Consider the following 24794-nt stretch of genomic DNA (forward strand, 5'->3'; position numbering starts at 1 on the left):
CTGGTACTAACATGGCTGGGAGCCAGGCGCCTGCTGATTGCTCCGTTTTCTTTGCAGGAGGGAGCTTTTCCCCAATATAAACTCGTTTATCCGGCCCACGGCGACTCCTGCCGCCTGCTCTTACCGGCACTTCGCTGCGTGGCTACCCACTTCTGGGTCAGAGGAGCATGGGAAATAGCTTGATTAACTGATCAAGCCTTATTTCTGGTGCACATCTGGCTTGGAGGAGGCCCGTGCACATGCGCACAAGCTATTTCCAGTGCTCCTCCAACCCGGAAGTGCTCTGGAAATAGCGTGTGCACACGCGTATGGGCACGCGCTCCCCCGCCCTCTGCGCGATTGGCGCTGGAGACACCGGCCCGAGGTGCGCTAAGTTTGCTGACCCTTGATATACAGTCATACCTCGAGTTGCGTTTGCTACGTTGCGTTTTTTCAGGTTATGAACGCGGCAAACCTGGAAGTGTTTACTTCCGGGTTTGCCGCTTCGCACATGCGCAGGAGCACTCTATCGAGTCACGTGCATGCGCAGAAGTGGCGCTCTACATACGGACTTTTTGGGATGCAAGCGGCACCCTGGAACGGATCACGTCCGTAAGTAGAGGTACCACTGTACAGTGGTACCTATGGTTAAGTACTTAATTCGTTCTGGAGGTCTGTTCTTAACCTAAAACTGTTCTTAACCTGAAGCACCACTTTAGCTAATGGGGCCGCTGCGGCACCGCTGTGCGATTTCTGTTCTCATCCTGAAGCAAAGTTCTTAACCCGAGGTACTATTTCTGGGTTAGCGGAGTCTGTGACCTGAAGCGTATGTAACCTGAAGCGTATGTAACCCGAGGTACCACTGTACTTTGTTCTGGCCAAATCCCTGGAGAGCCGTGACGACCCTCAGGTACTGGGTCAGAGGGAAGGGAGGGGTCCTTGTGAAACACGTTGGGGGAGTCTGTGGCTTCCAGCAAGTGCTTTTGAGCATAGCCATCACGGCTAGTTGCCTTTGATAGGCCTCTCCTCCATGCAATTGTCTAGCCCTCTTTGAAAGCCATCCCATCCAAGATGGTGCAACTGGTTCTCCTGTGCTTCCTTGCTCCTGCAAGGAGATGACTATGGTGAGATCCTTTGGTTAACATCTATCTGGGCTGGAAAATATGAAAGAATCAGAGGACTGGTGAGCTTCCCTTGAAGCACAACTGATCAAAGGCAGGCATATCTGTTAGCGTTTTGATAAAGATGCTCAAACGACAAAGGGTGCTATCATACCCCGCAAGCGTCCCAGAAAAAGCTCCCCAGCCGATGGAGAAGAGAGCAGTTAAGTGGCCAGTGGGGTATTGTCTAGAGTTGAGTTTTTACCTCTATCTTAAATATATATAAAATCTATTATTTGATTTTTGATTGTCTGTAGTTGAGTTTTTACCTCTATCTTCCGTACATTTCATTTCATTGCTACGGCTAGTGGCTGGTGCAAAGGAAGACTCTTCGGATTCTGATCCCAGGAGCGGGATCCCCCGCCAGCGATAAGCGGACCGGAAAGGAGACCGATTACATCTTGGAGCGCGCGGGCGGGCGCGCGCCTGCCTGTCTCCTCCCTTCCCCTCCTTTCGGATCGCTGCGCGGCTGCAGCTCCCTCTAGGGCCCTCCGGGCGGCTTGCAGGTCGAGGGTGTCGGGTTTCCCGGAAGCGGCGGCGGCTGTCCTGTCCTGCCCTGCCTCGCCGGGGGAGGCTCTTTCCCGGCAAAGCCGCGGCTGCCGGGCCACTGGGCTGCCGGGTCCCGGCCGTTCCGCGTCGCCTGCGGCTACTGCGGCGCCTTGCGCTCCTTCCCCGGCGCGCGATGGAGGCGCTGCCTTCCCGGGACGAGAAGCGCAACCCTTTGCGCGGTGCCAACTTCTGCTCGCGGCTTTTCTTCTGGTAGGTCGGCGGCGGGATCCCTTTCGTGTTGTGTTTTCTTACTTTTTTACCCCCTTTCCCCTTCTCTTTCCAGCAAATTAATTGGTGGTGGGGGTTTTTTTTTGCATGCTCCCCCGCTTCAGTTGCGGAAGATGAGAACCAAGGCCAATGGTACCCCTGGACACGTGCAGAGTGCCGGAATGAAAACCCACGCGCTGTTAAGATGCGGGGTGTTTAGAGCGCCATTCTGCCTGCATACCGCCCTGTGATCTTCGGGCGGAGGGCGGGATATAATTTAGATAAATAGACACATGAATCTGCCATCGGGCCGCAAATCTTGGGAAAGATTTTTCTTCTTTTTTCTTGCTTCCCCTTCTCATTCCAGCAAATGATCGAGTTGCTCCTCTGCCTTAATTAATTGTTGATTTTATTTTTGCATCCTCCCCCCGCTTCAGTTGCGGAAGATGAGAACCAGCGCCAATGGTACCCCTGGGCATGTGCAGAGTGCCGTAATAAAAACCCACGCGCTGTTAAGATGTGGGGTGTTTAGAACGCCATTCCGCCTGTATACCGTCCCGGGATCCTATGGCGGGATATGAATTAGATAAATAGACAAATGTATCTGCCACGAGGCCGCAAATCTTGGGAAGGATTTGCGCTATACAGTAGTGTATCTCCTCATCGACATGAAGCAGTGCTTCTCGAATAAAATTGAATTCATGCGCCTCTTTTAAGCACCTTAAATGCCTGCTTTTACTTTAACCAGGGAGTTTAAAAGAGGTGCATGAATTCATTTTATATTATAAATGGGTAAGGAACAGCGAGGAAGAAACACAGTGGTGCCTCGCAAGACGAAAAGAATCCGTTCTGTGATTCTCTTCATCTAGCAGTTTTTTCGTCTTGCGAAGCAAGCCCATTGAAGGATTAGCGGATTAGCGCTATTAGCGGCTTTTAGCGGCTTATCTGCTGATCGGATCAGCTGATAAGCGGTTTAGCAGCTTAGAAAAAGGGGGGGAGGGGAAAAAACCAGCAGGAACTCGCAAGACATTGTCGTCTTGCGAAGCAAGCCCATAGGAAATTCGTTTTGCAAAGCACCTCCAAAACGGAAAACTCTTTCGTCTAACGAGTTTTCCGTCTTGCGAGGCATTCGTCTTGCGGGGCACCACTGTATGTGATCTGAAGTCAAGGATGATAAAATTTAACTAGGACGATAAATTTAACATGACACATCACGTTACAGAAATTAATGCAAGTGATGGATATTTGTAACTCCAGCAACCAAACATCAGAAAGGTTTACTTTCCATCTCACAAAAGATCTGCTGTTGTTGGTGCGTGAAAACGGTCAAGATCCAAGGCTCCCCAGTCATGCACCTCCAGGTGGTGGCGATGTCAGCACCAACCATCCTGGCACCAAGGCATCATCAGTTGGTCACAAGTGGCCGATAGCCAGGTGCAAAATGAGCCTGGTGCCTGGCAAATTTTGAATTCTTTGAGGGGGGGGGGGCGCTGTTAGAGAAAGCAGCCTTCTGGGGCTCCTAATAACCTAATTGCAGATCTCCCACCTTGGCACTCAAACCCATACAAGATGGGTATTGCTGTACAGCTGTATGAGAGTCACCCAGTCACTGGCCAGAGATGTTTTGTGGTCTTTAGGTTCAGAATACGAAGACTTCAATAGTTTTGACTAAGAATGGAAACATTTACTGCTTCCCGTAAGCTAAGGAGAAGTGTGATTGTTGCTCACTCCCAACCATCCTGGTCCATGTAAATATGCAGATACTATTTCTCTAAATGCTTGCTGATGTCTGTTCCGGCAGGCATGTTATCTGGGGAAAGATTATGCAGGAACGGTTTGTGCACAAGGTACCTTTGATGTATTAACAGCTAGGGGAAGGTCACAAGGTGGTTTAGGTTCAGACACAGCAGGTCTCCTCCATAGAGTTAACAGCTGAAGGCTGAAACAAATTGTTCTGTAAATGCATTCATCTGAATTTCTTTCTTCCATGCCTCTTGCCTTTTTGTATGTATTTATTCAATCTTGTGTCTGAAGATGGGTATCTTATACACATGTGGTTGTTCTGATGTCTTAGAATCAGAGAATTGTACAGTTAGCAGGGACCACAAGGGTCATTTAGTTCAACCCCCTGTACTGTATTGTAGGAATCTTTTGCCCAATGTGGGATTCAAACCCATGATTCTGAGATTAAGAGTCTTATGCTCTACCAACTGAGCTTTCCCAGTGTCCTCCTTTTTCAGTTTATTGCACAGTTTGGGACGTTGTCACAGGGATCAGCTTCCGGAAATGTGCACAGTCTTATGTCTGTTTGCATGTATGAGTGAAGGGACACTACCTGTCTGCAGCGAAATTGGTCTGGAAAGTAACCCACACAATGTGAATGGTCTGGGCTAGTGGTACCTAAACTTTTTGCCATGGACCACTTGGAAATTGCTGATGATATATTTGTGGACTCCTTTATGATTTGTCTGCCTCATGTAACAATTGTAATGTGTGGTATTAGGTGCTGTATGAGTTTTAACTGTATTTCTATTGCTTCTTTTACTTCTTATATTGTATTTTATACTGTTAGACTGTAGAATTATTAGGGTAATTGATCCACAAACAAGCCATAAGGAGTTGATATGGAATTTAAGAGTAGCTGCTTGAATGTTGGTTGCACAGAAACGGAAATAAATAAATAACATAACATAACATAACATAAATGTAAATGAATAGAATGATTTTTCTATGTGGTAAAATATTAATACAGTAAGCCCACAACTTATAATCTTGGCAAAAAATAAAAAAACGGAAAATAGCAGGTGTCTGGGGGGAAAAAGACTTTGGCAGTCCCACCCGCCGTTGAACCCAATGTGTTCTGACTATACGTACCGGTAATTTTGGTTTATGTACTATTACTAATGGGACATGGGTGGCACTGTGGGTTAAACTACGGAGCCTAGGACTTGCCGATCAGAGGTTGGTGGTTCGAATCCCCGCGACGGGGTGAGCTCCCATTGCTCGGTCTCCGCTCCTGGCCACATGTGTGCCGGCTCCCTCGGCCAATAAAGCGAGACGAGCGCCGCAACCCCAGAGTCGGTCACAACTGGACTTAATGGTCAGGGGTCTCTTTACCTTTTGCTATTACTAATAATACAGTTTGAAATTGGTATGAATATTGAATGCAGACATGCCACGAACCACCTGAATGATTCTTGTGGGCCGCTGGTGGTCCATGGACCACAGTTTGGGACTCCCTGGTCTACAGGAACTTTTAAGTTCTTGTAGCCAGCAGCACAAAACTCCAAGGACCACTGATAAATCAACCTATAGACAGTAAGCACCATGGAGCATGACGGGCCTTACTTCTAAGTAAACATACGGGACTGTGCTCTAGATATGCTGCGTTTTGACTTTTTATTTCTCATTAGTGAGAGAGGAAAGGCAAGACCTTTGAAAATCCTTTGTAGTTCATGCATAATGTTGTGCTGGATTAGCCAAGCCACCCTGTTTCTGAAATGATGCAATCTGGTTGAAATCTTTGTATTTCCTTTAGTTATTTTACCCGCATAAGTAGCTTAAATACTTTCCAATGGCTTTTCTAGAGCAAGGCCCAGGGCTGGTGTATGTTCTGACCATACCATGAGCTCTCAGTGACTAACTGCCTGTAAACATTTTGCAGCGTATAATAAACAGGCTCTCTGAGGAATCTGCAAGGGGGAAGATTCAGGGTTCAGAGTTGTGTATACTTTGTGTGGAAGCTACTTCAGAATCCCAGATTCTGCGCTTCAGATGGATGTGTGTTTGCTTTCAGAATTTATTCTTCTTTTAAGAAGAATTTATTCTTTTAAGAAGAAGAGCTTAGAAATGTTTGGCCTGGATTGGAATTCATGCTTAAGATTTAAGATGGTCATGACCTCGAAGATGAGATGGCAAAAGTTGCTGTATGAGTCATGTACTTCGCACCTGTATAGCATTTTTGAATGTTCAAACGTGTTTGACACATAGGATCTTCCTCAGTTTTTATTTTGTCTATATAAACATACATTTATAAAATGCAAGAACAGAAAATAATACGTGTAACATTCATCCTTCAGCTTCCACTGGCATTTCAGATCATGATGTAATATTTATTGCATAAGTTGATTTATATGCTTTGGTTTCTTCCCAGTCCAAAAGGAAATTCAGTGGATTAAGTCTGGTTATATACTCATTATATACTCATATACAGGAGCCATGCATCCATGAAATTCTCTCTTAGTTAACTATCTGACAAAACGGTTATATGAAAAAAATATATGGGGGTGGGCTGGGGCTGATGCAGCCACATACATTGATTTGTGATCCTTAAAGCAGTAAGGATCCTTAACCCCATAAGATTCACCTTCATGAAGGTGTCTAAGGCTACCTAAATCTGTAACTGAGTTGTCTAAGGCTCTAAGCCACTATGTTGACCAGCTGTAGGAGCTGCAAGAGAATTGGTGGGACGAGCATATGCTTCTTGCATTCCAGCGTTCTGTTTCCAAGCTTACATAGACAGGTGTCCTGGAAGCTCATAAGAAGGACATGGCGATGGATGGTCAATACCTAGTACAGTGGTACCTCGGTTTTCGAACAGCTTAGTTCATGAACAACTTGGAACCTAAAGGCTGCAAAACCGGAAGTAGGTGTTCCGGTTTTCGAACTTTTTTTGGGAAGCAAAATGTGCTCCGTTTTGCGTCCCCCTGTGTTTCCTGTTGTGCTGCTAGTTTGCGTCCCTCCCATTGTAACCCAAGCCTTCCGTTTCCGATTGCAGTGTTCTAAGGTGATATTTGGTGCTTTTGTTTTTGCTAGCTGTTTTGCGTTTTTTTGTTTTGAGGCTTTTTCAGTTACTTTGTTTTTGTGACTGTGTGGATCCCAGTTCAGCTACTGATTGATTGATTGATTGTGTGACTGCGGAAATGGATAAAAGCACCCCAAACAATGACTATCATCCGTGTAGGTAAGAAAAAATTATAATTGTAATTTTTACCATCTACAATATTTATTTATTTTATAGTACAGTACATTATTGCTTTCATTTTATGGATCAATGGTCTCGGTAGATAGTAAAATTCATGTTAAATCACTGTTTTAGGGGTTGCTTTTAAAAGTCTGGAATGGATAAATCCATTTTGCATTACAGTGCTTTCTATGGGAAAGCGTGCCTTGGTTTTGGAATGCTTTGGTTTTGGAACAGACTTCTGGAACGGATTAAATTTGAGAACCAAGGTACCACTGTACTTGCCTAGAACTTGAATGTTTCATTTAGGTTTGTTGGCTAATGGCTGTTCATGCACCTGTTTTCTATTATATTTTAGGGGTGGAGATCCTAAACATTCCACATTTTGTGGAAATGCAAGAAGAGAACAACTTAATAGATCTTAGACAACCAGGAGGTCCCAGACTGTGGTCTATGGACTGCCAGGGATCCAAAAGATTCATTCAGGTGGTTCCATTTTTCGTCCCATAGGACGCTCGGCCCCATAGGACGCACCTAGTTTTTTTGGGGGGAAATAAAGGAATTTCCCCCCTTTATTTCCCCCCCAAAACCAGGTCGGGGAAACCGAAACAGGTTGAGGAACAGCGGGATGGCGGCGCTGCGCCTCCCTGCTGTCCCCCAAGCTTGTGGGGCTGGCCGATGTCTGCCCGGCACGCGGGGCGCTCTGCGGCTCACGCACCGGGTGGCAGGCTGCTATCCGCACCGTGGGGAGCCCTGCGGGGAACTCCTGCAGGGCTCCCCACGCTGCGGATGTGTTCCCGAAGTGCCAGGCGCTCTGCTTTCAGCGCGCCCGGCGCTCCGGGAAGCAGGCTGCTATCCGCAGCCTAAACAGCCCTGCGGAACCTCCTGCAGGGCTGCCTAGGCTGCGGATGTCTTCCTGAAGCCTGGAGAGCAAGAGGGGTCAGTGCGCACAGACCCCTCTCGCTCTCCAAGCTTCAGCGAAAGCCTGCATTCGCCCCATAGGACGCACCCAGATTTCCCCTTCATTTTTGGAGGGGAAAAAGTGTGTCATATAGGGCGAAAGATACGGTATACAGAAGTACAAGGAGAACCACTTACTAGAACAGCAGTGGATAGGGTATTGCTTGGCTCAAGCTCATGACGGAAATTTATTTATATTCATGCCGATTTAGGCTGGCTTTCAGAGAGAGATAAACTAAACTCTAGCTTTGGTTGTCAAGGCATTTATCTGAGCTACAGGATTTCCTGGGTCCAGTACACTTCATGTACACTCTGTTCCCCACATATAATCCATTGGCAAGAACTGTTGCTTATGACAACTGAAAACATACGTTGTCCAATATATCTAACATGACTTTTCTCTTTTGCACACACATACATGGATTTCCTTCCCTTCCTGATCTAGCTGTTGCATGTGCTTTCAAGCCCACTGTCACCAGTCAGTCAGTACCACCTACAGGATATCCAGCAACCACAGGTCAGGACAATCGGAGCCCCAAGTGGAAAGGTGAAAAATGCCCCATGTGCAGAGCAGCAGATAACTCAAGAAAGTTAGTCGAGCCCCACATGATGTGCACTATATCGTCAAGGAATTAAGCAGGGAGAAGACTTTCCAGAAAACACCCTCCCAGTTTAGAAATAAGAACATTGCACTTAAGCTTGAGAGGTGTAAAAAGAGTGCTGTAATAATATTAGTATTATTAATAATAATAATAATAATTTTATTATTTATACCCCGCTCATCCGACTGGGTTGCCCCAGCCACTCTGGGCAGCTTCCAACACATATAAAAACATAATAAAACATCAAACATTAAAAGCTCCCCGATTCAGGGCTGCCTTCAGATATCTTCTAAAAGTTGTGTAGTCATTTATCTCCTTGACATCTGATGGGAGGCTGTTCCACAGGGAGGGTGCCACTGCCGAGAAGGCCCTTCGTACATCTATATAAAACAAACCCCCATAACAGAAACATATATCTACCCGGCTCTCTTCCTGAATTTCAGATAGTGGGTACTTGTCCCACTAGTAAACTTATAAGAGATATTTTATTTATTGTATTTTTATCTTGTACTGTAAGTCTCACGGACCGTGTTCACTGGGGTTCCCTGTGCCTGTTTTACCAACATCACGGCTCCTTATGTGGTGGTGGGCCTCAGCATCACCCTTCTTCCTGCAGCAATGCTACATATGGGAAGGGCTCTCCCGCTATTGCTATGGTTTTACCTTCCTCTCTGGACCAGTTAAGCTGGGGATTGACTGGTGTCTCCCTGGCAGCAGAATGTCCAGAGCTTGGGGTCCCTGTACCACCCTCTAGCATCTCTCCTGGTGATGGGGAACTTGTGGTCCTCCAGATGTGGTGGGACTCCAGTTCCCATCATCCACAGTCAGTGGCCAGGGATGATGGGACTTGTAGTCCAGCAACATCTGGAAGGCCACAGTTTTCCTCTCTCTGTACTAGAGAATAAAACGACCCTTGAGAAAAAAAGCATTTTTTAAAAAATATGTGGTGGACTTGTAAAAGGGTAAAAGAGTACAGTGGTGCCTCGCAAGAAGAAATTAATTCGTTCCGCAAGTTTTTTCTTCTTGCGAGTTTTTCGTCTTGCGATGCACGGTTTCCCATAGGAATGTATTGAAAATCAATTAATGCGTTCCTATGGAAACCGACTTCAGACCAGGTCCGGGGACAATCTGTCCCCCGACCTCTTCTGAAGGCTGGGGGGGCGAAAGTCTTTGCTCCCCCCCCCCACGGCAGCATTTTAAAATCGCCCCGGACAGCGGAGGACTTCTCCGCTGTCCGGGGCGATTTAAAAGCCCTCCCGGGAAGGCAGCCAGGGGGGACAAAGATTTTCGCCCCCCGCCAGCCTTCCCCTCTTTTGAAGCAAGGGGCGGAGGGAAGAAGATCGCTTCTCCCCTTTGCCGCCCCTTGCTTCAAAAGGGGTCCGGGGGGAGAGAGAGGAAGGCACCCGCTTTCCCTCTGTCCCCTCTTTTGAAGCAAGGGGCGGCAACGGGGAGAAGATCGCTTCTCCCCTTTGCCGCCCCTTGCTTTAAAAGGGGTCCGGGGGGAGAGAGAGGAAGGCGCGCGCCTTCCCCTCTGTCCCCTCTTTTGAAGCAAGGGACGGAGGGGAGAAGATCGCTTCTCCCCTTTGCCGCCCCTTGCTTCAAAAGGGGTCCGGGGGGAGAGAGAGGAAGGCGCGCGCCTTTCCCTCTGTCCCCTCTTTTGAAGCAAGGGGCGGCAACGGGGAGAAGATCGCTTCTCCCCTTTGCCGCCCCTTGCTTCAAAAGGGGTCCGGGGGGAGAGAGAGGAAGGCGCCCGCCTTTCCCTCTGTCCCCTCTTTTGAAGCAAGGGGCGGCAACGGGGAGAAGATCGCTTCTCCCCTTTGCCGCCCCTTGCTTCAAGAGGGGTCCGGGGAGAAAGGGGAAGACGCCAGCATTTTAAAAAACCTCGGGACAGCGGGGGATTTCTCCGCTGTCCGGGGCGAATTTAAAATGCTGGTGGGCGGCAGCAAAACCTTCGCTGCCGCCCGCCAGCATTTTAAAAAACCTCGGGACAAAGGAGAAGTCCCCCGCTGTCCCGGGGTTTTTAAAAAACCTCTCCGCCCCCCGCCAGGCTTCGGAGCAGCCTTCCGAAGCCTGGCGGCGGGAGGAGGTCCGAGGACAGTGGGCAAGACGCCCTGTCCCGGAGATTTCCCTATGGGCTTTCGTCTTGCGAAGGAAGCCCATAGGGAAATTCGTTTTGCGAAGCGTCTCCAAAACGGAAAACCCTTTCGTCTAGCGGGTTTTCCGTCTTGCGAGGCGTTCGTCTTGCGGGGTACCACTGTATTGGGAAATGATCCATAATGAATTGAAAAAAAAATGTTTACAAGTACTTTCCCCAAAACCCCCAAAGTCCTTTCTGTTGGGGATAATTCAGACTGAAATTCCCAGGTGTCAAAAAAGGTTATTTATGTATGCTGCTACTGCGGCCTGTGTTTTGTTAGCCCAAAAATGGAAAATGAGGTCCCAACTAAAGAGTGGCAACTTAAGTTGACAGAATATGCGCAGATTGCAGACTTAACATATAGAATAAAAGAACAAGAAGAACATAGGCTGAAAAAGCTGGCAGCGTTAATATAAGTTCAACAGTGTAAAAAAGTTATGGTGGTTGTAATAATGGAATACTAAATGATATTGTTTCTGTAAAATATGCAGGGATTTATGATATGCAAAATGAACCATGGAAAGAGAAGAAGGGAAGTCATTGATATCTTAAGGACGTATAAATGAGAAAAATTAATGTAAATTATGTAAGATAAATAAATAAAATGACCCTTGAGAACAGAGAACCTTGCCACCCACGATGGAGTGAAGTACAAATTGAATAGTCCCTAAGTGGGGTAGAAGCAAGCAGGCTGCGTCTTAGTTAGTCTTTCCTCGTTTTGTTTTATAAACCAGACATTTGTATAGAAGTTTGGAAGTGGATGTTACTGTAAAGTCACCATGTTTATAGGCAGAAGTTTGGATAGTAAAACGTTGAAACAGCCCTATGTTTCCACAATCTCTCCCTTCACCCTGACCCTGTTGAATTGTTTGTTCTAACTCAAGGGAGTTACAGTGTCTGAAAAACCGCTCTCAAGGCTGAACAGTTCTCTAGGCGCCCAGGCAATCTTAATACACTTTCATGACTGTGCAGCTTATTTTGTATTTCCATCATCCAAGAGTCATATCCCAAATGATGTCTTTAATTTCTTTATATGATGGATTTTTTTACTGCCCTGCTTTGAAAGATTACTAGGGCAGTGTTCAAAAGCGTGAACGAAATATTGTGCAGAACTTAAAATAAACATAGGTCCCATTTGCACTATACATTTAAAGCAGTATTATTCTACTTTAAACAGTCATGGCTTCCACCACAGAATCATGGGAACTTCTAGCAACTCTCAGCATCCCTAACTAAAGTTCCCAGGCTTCTTTGGGTGGAAAGCTGTGACTGTTTTAAAGCTGTATAACACTGCTTTAAATGTAATAGCGCAGACAGGGCCACAATATTAAATCGGCTGGCATTTTAAAAAGGCAACACAGACACAAAATGCCAATAAACCAGAGGATAATTTTTAAAAAACCCTCAAAAATTATCTACTACAGTGGTACCTCGGGTTAAGTACTTAATTCATTCCGGAGGTCCATTCTTAACCTGAAACTGTTCTTAACCTGAAGCACCACTTTAGCTAATGGGGCCTCCAGCTGCCGCTGCACCACCGGAGCCCAGTTTCTGTTCTTATCCTGAAGCAAAGTTCTTAACCTGAAGCACTATTTCTGGGTTAGAGGAGTGTGTAACCTGAAGCGTATGTAACCCGAGCTACCACTGTATCTAAAATCTGTAGGTGAAGGTCTTCACTTGCTGCAGTAAATCTTGCAAAGCTGATGCCAGATTCACCTCGTTGGGGAGGTGATTTCAGAGTCACGGGGCCCCTTTGGAAAAGGCCCTGCCCTTCGGGGAAGCGTTTTTGGAGCTGGTCTTCTCCAGGGGAGTTTAAGGCGCAGACAAGCTAGTATGGGAAGAGGTTCTCCTTTAGCCATTAGGTTCCTAAGCTGTTTAGGACTTTAAAGGTAAGCCCTAGCACCTCCAATGGGTTAGCTTTGGAGCAAATAGAGAGTTCATGTAGAGCTTTCAAGATACTTATGATATGAACTATTTTGTAAGCTGATTTTTATAGAAAAAAATTAATCCCCAAGGATTGGAAAGTTGGCTGTGATCTGGTGGTGGCTGGGGCAACAGGCGCAAGTTTGCTTTGTGAAGTTCGCCCTTTATTCGGAGCTAAGGAATGGAGTTGGTTTTGTTGTTGATGATGCAGTTATGTGTTCTGTAGCTTTGTCTATCGGAGGCTGGCACAACTTCTGACCCACCAAGATGAATATGGTCTGCCTGCCAGATGTTTGACAGCACTTGCCTCTTCCCACCCAGCCCCTCAGGACTTGGCATGCGGTAAAAACAAGAGGTTTATTAAACACTCAATTATTAAACACGTTTGCATCACTGGTGGACTGTGTTTGGCTTGGTAGATCACACGTTTTGCAGGTCTGGTCTAGAAACTCCTCACCATTTTTTGAAACGTTGCTGGGCTTACATACCGATCCTAAACATGCTTCCTTCGAAGGAAGTCCCAGCGAATGAAGCATGCCTTTACTTCTTGATAGCATGCTTAGGATTACAGCCACCTTACACCTGTCCTTACAATTAGTGGCGTTAGCATCATTTGGTTACACTGAGACAGGCATGAAGTTAGAGCTGAAAAGCATTCCTGTGCATCTTGACCAATGTTTTCCTATTGTGCGGAGCTGCTTTGATGACTTGCTGAAATCTGGCTCCTTGAAAGATGCACTGGGCAGCCTTTTCTTATTTGAGGGTTGCTCTCAAAGAGTTTCGTTCCCACTTGTGACACAACAGGGCTGAAACATGATTTCCGTCGGCGGTTGGACTTATTCTAGCAATGTGCAGGTGTCATCTGCCTAGATCTTTACCCGGTCTTTGTCAAGGTATTCTGTGGATTTGTTAACTGGGGCAATACATGGAGATACAGTGGTACCTCTGGTTACGTACTTAATTCCTTCCGGAGGTCCATTCTTAACCTGAAGCACCACTTTAGCTAATGGGGCCTGCCGTTGCTGCCGCGCGATTTCTGTTCTCATCCTGAAGCAAAGTTCTTAACCTGAGGTATCATTTCTGGGCTAGCAGAGTCTGTAACCTGAAGCATATGTAACCTGAAGTGTATGTACCACTGTAGTAATCTCTCCTTATCTCCCTGGTCTTCCTGATGTAGCACTCAAAATGACTCGTAATGTGAAGGGAGGGAAGAAATGAAGGTGGAGTTGTCTTAGACAACCCATTGTGTACAACATCAGTTGTTGCCGAGGTGTCTTTCCCATCATTTCTGGCCTCTGGCTGTGGCTAAAAGCAGGACCACCAGGTCCCTACCACTGGTGTTACTGGCCACCCTGCTCCTTTTGGAAGAGACTTGCGAGGGAAAAGCACAAGTTCTTGGAAATCTCTAGGAGCGACCTATAGGTTGTGCTGCTAGAGGATTCATTTGAATGAAAAGCAGCATAGAAACACAGTTGTACCTTGGTTTTCGAACATCTCTGTTGACAAACATTTCAGTTTTTGAACGTCGTAAACCCGGAAGTAAATGCTTCGGTTTTCAAACGCGCCTCGGAAGTCGAACATGCCATACGGCTTCAGCTGAGTACGAGATCCTGAGGCCTAGCTGTCGCCTATTGAGTTTTCAGTTTTTGAACGTTTCAGAACTCAAACAGTCTTCCGGAATGGATTACGTTCGAAAACCGAGGTACCACTGCATAACATAATAAATAAATCCAAACCAAACCTTTGGCCTGCTAGGCCTCCCTGTTTGGCCTGCAAGGTTGTTTCAGCCAAGGCACAGACCCCTAACATATCTGTGGAGGACAGGCATGATGTCAGGTGTGGAACAGGTAAAGGTGGGGCTTGGACAAAAGAAACTTTGCAGGAAACCAGAGGCCTTCCTCCTGGGCATAGTGGACCAATCAGTGTTAAAGAAGGATAGAACTTTTTTTATGTATGCTACAGCAGCAGCAAGAATTCTCATCGCAAAGCATTGGAAGACACAAGATCTACCCACCTTGGAAGATTGGCAGATGCAACTAATGGACTATATGGAGATGGCGGAAATGACTGGCAGAATCCGAGACCAGGGAGAGGAGACGGTGGAGGAAGATTGGAAGAAATTTAAAATTTATCTACAGAAATACTGTAAAATTTATGAATGTTAAGGACATTGAAATGAATCGCAGGGGCTTTAGCAACAAAGTAAAATGTAAGACTGGACTAACAACAGATAAATTAATAGGATATGAATTTGCTGAATTAATTTTTAAAAAGGGATACAAGAACGGGAGACGTGAGGAAGTCGGGAAAATAAGCTAATTGAAAATGAGAAATTAAGAAAGAGGGAATTTTTGTTTTTTGTTACTATATGTGTTTTTACCTTTTTTCTTTTTTCTTGATGTGTTTAATGTTTGTATTTTTTGTATTGTATTGTTTTTTGTGATTTTGTATTTCTTTTTGTCTATGTATGCTTGTCTATTGTGAAAACTTAATAAAATATCTATAAAAAAACAAAAACAAAAGAAACTTTGCAGGATTGCCGGTGCTAGTTGGGAACTGCTTCAGGCAAAGTTTCAGTAAGTGTTTGGGAAGCCTTGCATACTCTTTTTTGACCGGGCGGTTTGATTTCAAACCATATGGGCAAGCCAGGACACCTGATGTCTTTGTGGCATCAGGTGATTGACAGGTGGGTGACCCTGCCCACCTGTCAAGCTTGAACCGCTGGGGTGCTGGGAGATAAGGATCTGACCTGTCCGCCAGATCCAGATTCCCCACCTCTGATTTTTAGCGTCACATATAAAATTCTGCTCTTTGGTGTATTTTCAAGCTGCACAGAGCAATCCTTTGCATGGTTACTCTGAAATAGTACTTTGTTCTCCAATGCTGTAGACTGGCTACCTAAAAACCTCCATAGCTAAGGTTTAACTAAGCAACGACCTTGTCTTAAACATCTCTCATTTGAAAAGAAAAAAAGAATATTTTTTTCCACTCCCCTCTCCCCTTTGGGGGCCCTCACATCTCTCTCTCCAGGTGAATGAGGCTGCAGGAAACCTTCCTTTAGTGTAAATATCAACCTGCTTTGTTTCCTTTAGTGTTTTGTGATAAGCACACACAGCTCTGTACAAAGAGTTCCACGTGCCCAACCAGCAGATGTTTGACTCTGGCTTGGGAAAGCCCCATAAGTTTGTGTTTAGCAGGAGGAGCCAGGCTGAAAAAAGCCGGGGGGAGCATTTCTGTTTAAGAGCGGACTCTGTGCCCTGCTTATTTCCCTTTTTAAAAAATGGTACGTGCATATAATGTGGCCAGTCTTGAGGAGGGGAAATAATTTCTGCCATTGAGAAAATTACATCTTTCTTGAAGGGCTTGGCTACATTGGGGAGCAAGGGCTTAAAAATCTCATTTTCCTCAGCCTTGAATAGGAGAAAGCATTAAAGCACCGCTAATTAATGAACGACAAAGGACTTCCGTGGTGGTTAAGTCCTTTGCAAAGCAATTGAAAGTCCAAAGGGCGCTGAGGCAGAGGGGCTTTAGTCGACAAAGAGTTTCACAGAACCGAAAAAACCATTTTTGCAGCGTGAACATTAACGCTCCCCCTTCACCCCCAGCTAGTCTTGCCCTCAGGGGTGATGCGGGTTGGAAGAACAAGAGCAAAGTTGCCTAGAAATACCATCCTCAAGAAACCTGCTTGTGACATCAAAGCTCTGCCTTTTTTGCCTTTTGTTTGCATCATGTGTTAGGCAGTGTAGACACCATACCATTAAAGTGTTGCCCCCCAACCCGAGACTGGGAAATATAACTTACCCTGCACGCTTATCAAACTACAGTTCCCACAATTCTGGGTTTTTTTTGGTGGGGATGTGTTTTAAAGGTATGGAGCTGTGTTCAAAATTAGCCAGGCACCAGGTGCATTTGGCACCTGGCTTTTGACCACTTTTGCAACCAAGTGAAGGGTCATGTTAGAAACGCAATAATAATAATAATAATAATAATAATAATAATAATAATAATAATATAATTTTTATTTATACCCCGCCCATCTGCCTGGGATTCCCCAGCCACTCTGGGTATGTAAGCTGGATGTCAAATGGCTCCTTAAAACCAAGGTTACAGTCGCCAAAACAGAATGCTGTTTTGGAACAAGATGGCTCTAAAGTCATGTAGTCAAACCTTGGTCCCCAAATGCCTCCATTTTGAAACATTTTGGCTCTTGAACATCGAAAACCTGGAATTAAATGCTCCGGTTTCCGAACGTTTTTCAGAAGCTGAACATCCGACGCGGAGTGCAGGAAGCTCCTGCAACCAATTGGAAGCCGCGCCTCGGTTGTCGAACATTTTGGAAGCTGAACGGGCTTCCAGAATGGATTGCGTTTGACAACCGAGGTTTGACTGTATTTTTCAAATGATGTGATTGATTCTCTGTTAAACATCTGGGTAGTTCAGATGAGCACCTTGAACAAGCTGAAGAACTTTGAGAGCTTAAAGAAGAAAAGTCACTTGATCCAGAATATTTGGAGCAATAATTGGCCCTGAGACTTTGAAAAGCTGGTGTCTCTGGATCACGTTTGTCAGTTTTGTTGAATTAATTAAGCTAAGTGGTTTTAATTGGATTTTGAATAAATGTGCAGTTAATTGTCACTGTTTTGAATTTTATTGTGCTAGTATCTTCCTTTGTCGGTCGTGCAAGCCGCTGTTCTGAATCATGCTTTTTTATAGGGTTGGGGTGACTTCATGGAACCAAATGTACAGCAGCCCCAAAAGGTTTGGGAGCCACTGATCCTTCCATATAATTCCATATAATTCTCTGTATACTGAATTCCTGCCCTAAAACACTGGCTCAGGATTTCAGTGTTTGATCTAGGGAAGGGTTTGTACCAACTCCTGACCAATTTGTCAGCAAATGGCAGAAAACCATGGCTAAAAAAGCCACCTCTATTGGTCTGTCACCCCCCCCCCAACTGTATTACCTGGGTTATGAAGGCGCCCTAAAGACGTTGAAGCAAAGATTATGGGATAATGCACACAGTGACTTGCGATCTCGATCACACGCAATCTGTAGTCCGCTGACAGTAGGAGTACAATATGGGCATGTCTTTAAGTTAATATCTTACATTAAAAACCTGACAGTACCAAACTATCAGAGGCTTTTCACCAAAGCCAGACTAAACGTCTTTCCTTCTGCAGTGTTGGATGGCAGGTTGAGAGGAGTTCCCTACCAGGACAGACTTTCCTCTTGTGCTCAAGACATCGATTCCATAAAACATATTTTGTTGCACTGTGCAAAATATGAGCAAGCCATGGCTGAACTGATACTACCCTTGCTGGTACCTTTCCCGGGAAAATCAGAGGCTCACTATGTCAGGTTCCTATTGGAAGATTGGACAAATGCTAGAACATTAGCAGTGGCAAAGTTCTTATCGGTGGTTGCAAGAACCAATGAACCCTATATTCTGAACAAAATGCTTGTTTAACCTGGAGGTAGGCTGTATGAATTGTGTATTGCTTTGTAGTGATTTGTTGGGTCTCTGGACCGTAATAAAGATTGTTGTTGTTGTTGCTTTTATAATTATGTAAGCCTTAGTCCTTTAACAGAGGTGTGTGGGTGTCAGAGAATGAGGGAAATTGACGTGTAAAGCAATATTTTATCGTTTAAACAGGTGGCTGAATCCTTTATTTGTTACCGGTCATAAAAGGAAACTAGAGGAGGATGATATGTTTCAGGTACTCACCGAAGATTCCTCTAAGGTGCTTGGGGAGGGGTTGCAGTGGTAAGTAGATAACAGAATATCAGTGATTGTATTTGGATTTTTTTAATTCTTCCACAGCATGCATCAATCTGTCTCTTCCCCAGGTCAAGGATTGTCGAAATATATGAGAGGAAAAACCCTGTAGTACCAGCTTTCTGCTCTATCTCTGCTTGGTGTGCTTGTATATTGGAGTTCTTGTGAGGCAAGACAGGTTTTTCAATGGCTCAAGTATCAGAATTGCCTTGGATTGCATTTAAACTGATTTCCGGCTTTCTCTGTGTTGCGGAAAGTACCGTAACCATTTTGATAGATCTCTCAATAACTTTGTAAGTGCGGGCTTATTCTGACCCGTGCCTGTTTATAGGGTCAACTTGTCCTTGCAGGAAAAGCAAACAACTGACGCTTGACTGCTCTCATAAGCTCAGGAGAAGGCCTCTCTCTTTTCCAGCAAATTATCCCAGTTCATCTTATGTTTCTGTACAGTTGATACATGAAAGCGATCATTTTGTGGACTGATACTTGTCTTTTCCTTTCTTTCATTTTCTTTCTCTCTCTCTGCCCCCCTCCCCTTCAGCATCCTTCACTCATGTTTTATTTTATAGGTACTGGGACAGAGAAGTGCAAAAGGCAAAAAAGGAAGCGAGGATGCCACATTTAACAAAGGCGATTATACTTTGCTACTGGAAATCTTATCTACTCCTGGGATTTTTCACGCTGATTGAGGTAATGCAATGAAAGAGATGCGCTGTAAGATCATAGAATCATGTAGTGTTGGAAGGGACTATGAGGATTATTTAGTGCAAGCCCTTGCAATGCAGGAATAACAGGGATCAAACCTGTGACCTGGGCATGATCAGCACCACGCTCTGACCAGCTGAGCTGTTTTGCAAGGCAGAATTTGGTGTGGTGGTCCTGCTCTCTTCCTTTCCCTTTCCCTCAAGCCTCCGCGTGCTGAAATCCCATCTCCCCTTTCCAAGCGTTGACACCCTTGCAGCTTTAAATGCTGAAGACAACAAATGGGCTAGAGACACTAGCCGCAAGCTGTACTCCTCTGTGTATTTTTGGTTTAGCAACACTAATTAAAGCTGTTTTTCTGCCTTCAGGCAAAGCTGCAGGCTCAACTGACTTCAGTTTGGCTCCTCAGTTTGATTGCTTTTTCTCTAGGAAGTGCCACATTTACACAATACCTTTAAAGAGCTATGATCCCACTTTAAACCTTCGTGGCTTCAAGTAGTTTGTCAAGGATGCTGAGAGCTGTTAGGAGACCCCATTTCCCTTCCAGAGCAGAGTGGTTTTAGGAACCAGTCCTTCTTCTTAGGAAACTCTGGGATTTGTAGCTGTGTGAGGGGAATAGGGGGTCCCCTAACAATTCTCAGGGACGCAGGTGGCGCTGTGGGTTAAACCACAGAGCCTAGGACATGCCGATCAGAAGGTCGGCAGTTCGAATCCCCGTGACGGGGTGAGCTCCCGTTGCTCGGTCCCTGCTCCTGCCAACCTAGCAGTTCGAAAGCACATCAAGGTGCAAGTAGATAAATAGGTACCGCTCCGGCAGGAAGGTAAACGGCGTTTCCGTGCACTGCTCTGGTTCGCCAGAAGTGGCTTAGTCATGCTGGCCACATGACCCGGAAGCTGTACGCTGGCTCCCTCGGCCAATAAAGCGAGATGAGCGCCGCAACCCCAGGGTCAGCCACGACTGGACCTAATAGTCAGGGGTCCCTTTACCTTTACCTTTAACAATTCTCTGCACCTGTAATAAGCCACAACTCCCAGAATTATTTTTGGGGCAGCCATAGTTGTTTAAAGTGGTATCATAGTGCTTTCAACCTATAGTGTGAATGTGCCCGGTGACTTCAAATGCAGCAGTCATAGTGCTGAGAGTATGCCAATGTTGTCCCACATTTAGCCACAGTAGCCAGGTAGGTCCTATATTCCCTTTATAGCCTGTAGTCTCCAAGAGGCAACTGATTGTGACAGTTTTGGTAGGGTGTGGACAGATGAGGGCTCCTAGACAGATTATTTTCAGAGAGCTAGTGTAGCACCACAGCAAACAGATTGCGCTATGAACCTGAAAGTTCCAGGTTCAAATCCTGGCATTGCTTTCAATTTTCCAGGTAAGCATCTTTCCCCCATATTCTGACTCGCGCTCTTCAACTACACCATTGTGTCTAAGCACGTAGCAAAGCTTAGGTGCAAATGACCGGTGTAGGAAGGTTAAAAAAAAAATAGTCCCCATGTTGTGCAGAAACATGTTCTATTATCTACGAAACAGTGGACTAAGATGGTTTGATGTTTGCTGGTTAAGATGATTCTGCTTTTGAAGCAAGTTAAAATGAGATGCTACTCTCTTCTGGAGGAAGATTTCACTATTATGATTCTGCTGTGTTTATTAAAAGCCTCTCCCTCCACCCCCGCTTTTCTCCCCACTCTTTAGGAAACGCTCAAATTAATACAGCCTATATTTCTGGGAATGATTATTGCTTATTTTGAAAACAGTGGCTCGGATGTTGCCTTGAAATATGCCTATGCCTCCGCAGCTGCCTTGTCCGTGTGTACGCTGGTTTTGGCCATCTCTCACCACTTGTATTTTTATCACGTACAACGTGCCGGCATGAAGCTTAGAGTGGCCATGTGCCACATGATTTATCGCAAGGTGGGTAATATATTTCCTTTATCTCAATAAACAGGGCGCTTAAATATGTGGGGTCTTGCCTGACTTTGGATAGGCTGAAGCAACTCCCTTTTAAAACATATGCTTGAAGTTGATAGCATTAGGAACAGGGAGGGGGGGAAATCCATGGATAATATTTGGATTGTGATTAGGTTTTGTTTTATTTGACTTATTCTGCACTGGATCTTTGTTCAGAGATGAGGCTCTGAGGGCTGACTTTTTGAAGCAAAACACTACAAGCTGGAGAGGCCTTGGCAGCCATTATACACACTCCTAGACTTTTACAGGAACATACCAAAAGAGGCTAAGAAGAAAGATTTAACTGTCAAGGTCCAGGAATGTGGGCTGATGCTGGGAGGATGAATACAAACCCGGGGTAGTAGTAAATCAGTTTCCAGCGGCTTCTTGTTTGTGACATGGTGGGCCTAAATTTTGTTTTCATTCTTGCCCTTGATCTCAGGAACTTGAACCTTCACTCTCCACCCAAAATGTCTCTGACAAAAAAATTCCTCTTGTATTTGCAATATAAGACATGGGTAGGGCTGGGTGATATATCGTCCAAAACCGGTTTGAAGTCCATAATGTGACATCGGTTTCATAATTTTTGACCTAGCAATATATCATGAATCATGATGTGTGTTTTTGTGCTATGCAAAAATCAGAATGGGGGGAAGTCGGCGAAGCCAGCCAACTCCTCTACATAATTCCATCCTTATTTCAGACGTTATGATATATCAATATATTGCAATGTTTAGATGGTGGTATGTTGGTCTTGAAAACCAACTATTGCCCAGCCCACATGGGTGGAATACGTTTTCTTTTCCCTGTTAATGGCTGCATTCCCTTGGGGTTCTTCTGTTGAGGTTAAATGTTGATGGTTAAACCAGCAGTGGCCAGGACCAGAAGGGGCTGGGGCCATTCTTTATCTCTTTCATGCCCCACCTAGCAAGTTGCTGACAGACGGACTGATCGCTGTTGTCTGAACTGATCACTTGCAGAACTTATAAGGTTGTCCCAAGGGAAAGAGATATTGCTGAAGATCTAGGACTGAATTAAAATACAGTGGTGCCTCGCAAGACGAAAAGAATCCGTTCTGTGATTCTCTTCGTCTAGCGGTTTTTTCATCTTGCGAAGCAAGCCCATTGACGGATTAGCGGATTAGCGCTATTAGCGGCTTTTAGCGGCTTATCGGTTTATCGGATCAGCTGATAAGCGGCTTAGCGGCTTAGAAAAAGGGGGGGAGGAATAAAACCCCGCAGGAATTCGCAAGACATTTTTGTCTTGTGAAGCAAGCCCATAGGAGATTCGTTTTGCGAAGCACCTCCAAAACGGAAACCCCTTTCGTCTAGCGAGTTTTCCGTCTTGCGAGGCATTCTTCTTGCGGGGCACCACTGTAGCATGCTTTTTTTGGGCAAAGAGATTGGAAAATTGGGATGGAACACACTTATGAGTGAAAACATGGGAAATTGGCATGGATTGGAACTGGACCCACCCATTTTCTAGTAGTTTTGCTAACTGGTCTTGAAGGGGGCCGGACTTTGGTCCTTTTTATGAGCCCTGCAGCAGGGTAAAATTCAGGTGTTTGCCTAGGCATTGCTGTGATCTATGGTGGGAGATGCTCTCCCCATGGAACTAGTTCATCATTATTCATGTAAGGTGCAGCTAGCTAGCAACTTAGGCCTCTCTCTCTCTCTCTCTCTCTCTCTCTCTCTCTCTCTCTCTCTCTGCATGTGTGTGTGTCTGTCTGTGTCTGTGCTGGGTTGGAACCATAGTGTATGCATATATATATGTGTGTGTGTGTGTGTGTGTGAGAGAGAGAGAGAGAGAGAGAGAGAGAGAGAGAGAGAGAGAGATGTGTCTCTAGTCGTCTTGGTAAAGCTGCATTTGTGTTTAGTGCATTTGCTGATACCTGGGAAATCATCCCTTAGGAGTTATCTTGTAATGGAGTGAGCACAGGGCTTTCTTGTACATAAACATATCTCTGAGGTATTAATTTGCCGTTCTGGATGAGATAACTCAAGTCTGTTATGGGATTTAATAAAACAATAAAATAGCCTTTACATCGAACGCTGCTTGTGGAGAGTAAAAACCAGTTTGGTGGGGAAAAGACAAATGGGCTTGTGTTGTGCTCTTATCGCTTTATTTTTAGTAATGCAATTCGTTTTTTTCTGTTTGATCTTCCCACATTGCAGAAGTCCTGGAACACACTAAGCATAGGTCTTTGTCAAACTGTGTATGGGGGGGGGGGGGAGGTGTTTGTGGGGAGGAAAGTGGTTGCAATTTTCTCCACTTCCACCGGCACACTGTGTGCTCACCATTAAACCATGGTTAATCTTGACCATGGTTTAAAGTGACACGTGAGAGGCATTATTATGTGTCGTTTGAGGTTGGAATTGGTTTTAGTTTTGAAAAACAACTTTTGGATAATGATGAGATCAGGGTAGTTTACGGTACGTCATTTGTAAGATATAGGTTTGTCCTTGTGAGTCATGTTGCCTCACTTTCAGATTGTTTGGAAAAAGTAATGTTGACAGGATGTGTTGAAGGAACGATGCTGATTTATAAAGCACATCACTGTTTGGTGGTGTTTTGATTAGAAACCTCAAAAGACCAGGATCTGGACACAGTGAATTGTGTACACAGATTGGCTTCCATAGTTGGCCTGGATGTCAAGGACTATTGAGTACAAGGTGTTCCTCAGTAGAAGGTCCCGACAATGCGCTACAGCATAGATATGAACAATAAGAAGCTCTGTACTTAAAATGTTGCCAGTATTGTCATGTGAGAGGTGCAGGAAGAGAAGCTGGCTTCATTCCCAGTCCTTTACTTTCTTTAAAACAAATCCCACAGAAATCCTTTCATAACAGTAGAAACCTTCAACAGTTACGTTCTTCTAATGCAGGACTTATCGCCCATGTATGTATTGAAGATACACCTGTTTACACAGGCATTCTCTTAATCTTTCGACCTGTGTCTCAAGTTTTAATGGGATTGTTTTGTGGCTTATTTAAATTATGGATGTTTATAATACCTGTGCAATTGGTCTTTAAACCCGCAAACCACTTAGGAGCCTATTTTGGCGGTTTATAAGGACAAAAGAGCTTGCTTGATAAGCCAGAGCCTCATCTAGTTCAGTATTCTCGGGGTTACCAACCAGATATCTGTGGGGAGCCTGCAAACAGAACCAAGTCTGGAAAATATTGTGAACAAAATACCCTACAATGCAACTAGAGAAATTAGACTTCTCTCTCTCTCTTTCTCTCTAGGCACTTCGTCTGAGCAATGCAGCCATGACAAAGACTACAACGGGCCAGATTGTAAATCTTCTATCAAATGATGTGAATAAATTTGATCAGGTAAGGCCCAGTATTGATAGCGTGGAATTCAGATAGTGGTTTGCTTCGTCGGAATCAAGCCACAATCAGGCTTATTTCTTCCATACTCTTGGAGGGATTAGTGAATCGGGAGTCATTGGCATGTTCACAGTAAACCACCCATCACGATTTAACCTGAAGCACCAAGTGTCATGACAGTATTGAGCACCCAACTCTAGGGGTGCTTTTAGCCCGCCCTGTGGAACGCCCTTCCAGCAGATGTCAAAGCGATAAACAACTACCTGACATTCAGAAGACATCTTAAGGCAGCCCTGTTCAGGGAAGTTTTTAATGTGTGATATTTTACTGTATTTTTGGTTTCTATGGAAGCCACCCAGAGTGGCTGGGGAGGCCCAGCCAGATGGGCGGGGTATAAATAATAATAATAATAATAATAATAATAATAATAATAATAATAATAATAATAATAATTAATAGTTATTATTATTATAGCACCTTGTTCTTTTATATGGTGAACTCTCTTCTGAAGAATGGCTCACAGGGAGGGCTTGTCCACACTTCTGTTTG

The 24794-nt window shown here is 45.0% G+C and overlaps 2 protein-coding genes across 3 annotated transcripts in view; one reads left to right on the forward strand and one right to left on the reverse strand.

The window, feature by feature from the left end:
- The window catches only part of CLDN10 (claudin 10), a 102548-nt gene extending 100990 nt beyond the window's left edge, over positions 1-1558 (reverse strand). Inside the window, exon 1 of the mRNA XM_081198656.1 lies at positions 1409-1558. Coding sequence (XP_081054782.1) covers positions 1409-1430 — 22 coding nt within the window. The 5' untranslated portion in view covers positions 1431-1558. The remainder of the gene's footprint in view (positions 1-1408) is intronic.
- Positions 1-24794, forward strand: part of ABCC4 (ATP binding cassette subfamily C member 4 (PEL blood group)) — a 160152-nt gene that overhangs the window by 335 nt on the left and 135023 nt on the right. The window contains exons 1-5 of one of the 2 annotated variants that reach the window (XM_081198254.1): positions 1731-1898; positions 18135-18245; positions 18827-18947; positions 20656-20874; positions 24159-24248. In XM_081198254.1, coding sequence (XP_081054380.1) covers positions 1822-1898; positions 18135-18245; positions 18827-18947; positions 20656-20874; positions 24159-24248 — 618 coding nt within the window. In that variant the 5' untranslated portion in view covers positions 1731-1821. Of the gene's footprint in view, positions 1-1730; positions 1899-18134; positions 18246-18826; positions 18948-20655; positions 20875-24158; positions 24249-24794 lie in introns of those variants that run through there. The other variant, XM_081198255.1, reaches the window with a different exon arrangement.

Source organism: Podarcis bocagei, assembly GCF_964188305.1.
Source record: "Podarcis bocagei genome assembly, chromosome: 6".
NCBI classification, from domain to species: domain Eukaryota; kingdom Metazoa; phylum Chordata; class Lepidosauria; order Squamata; family Lacertidae; genus Podarcis; species Podarcis bocagei.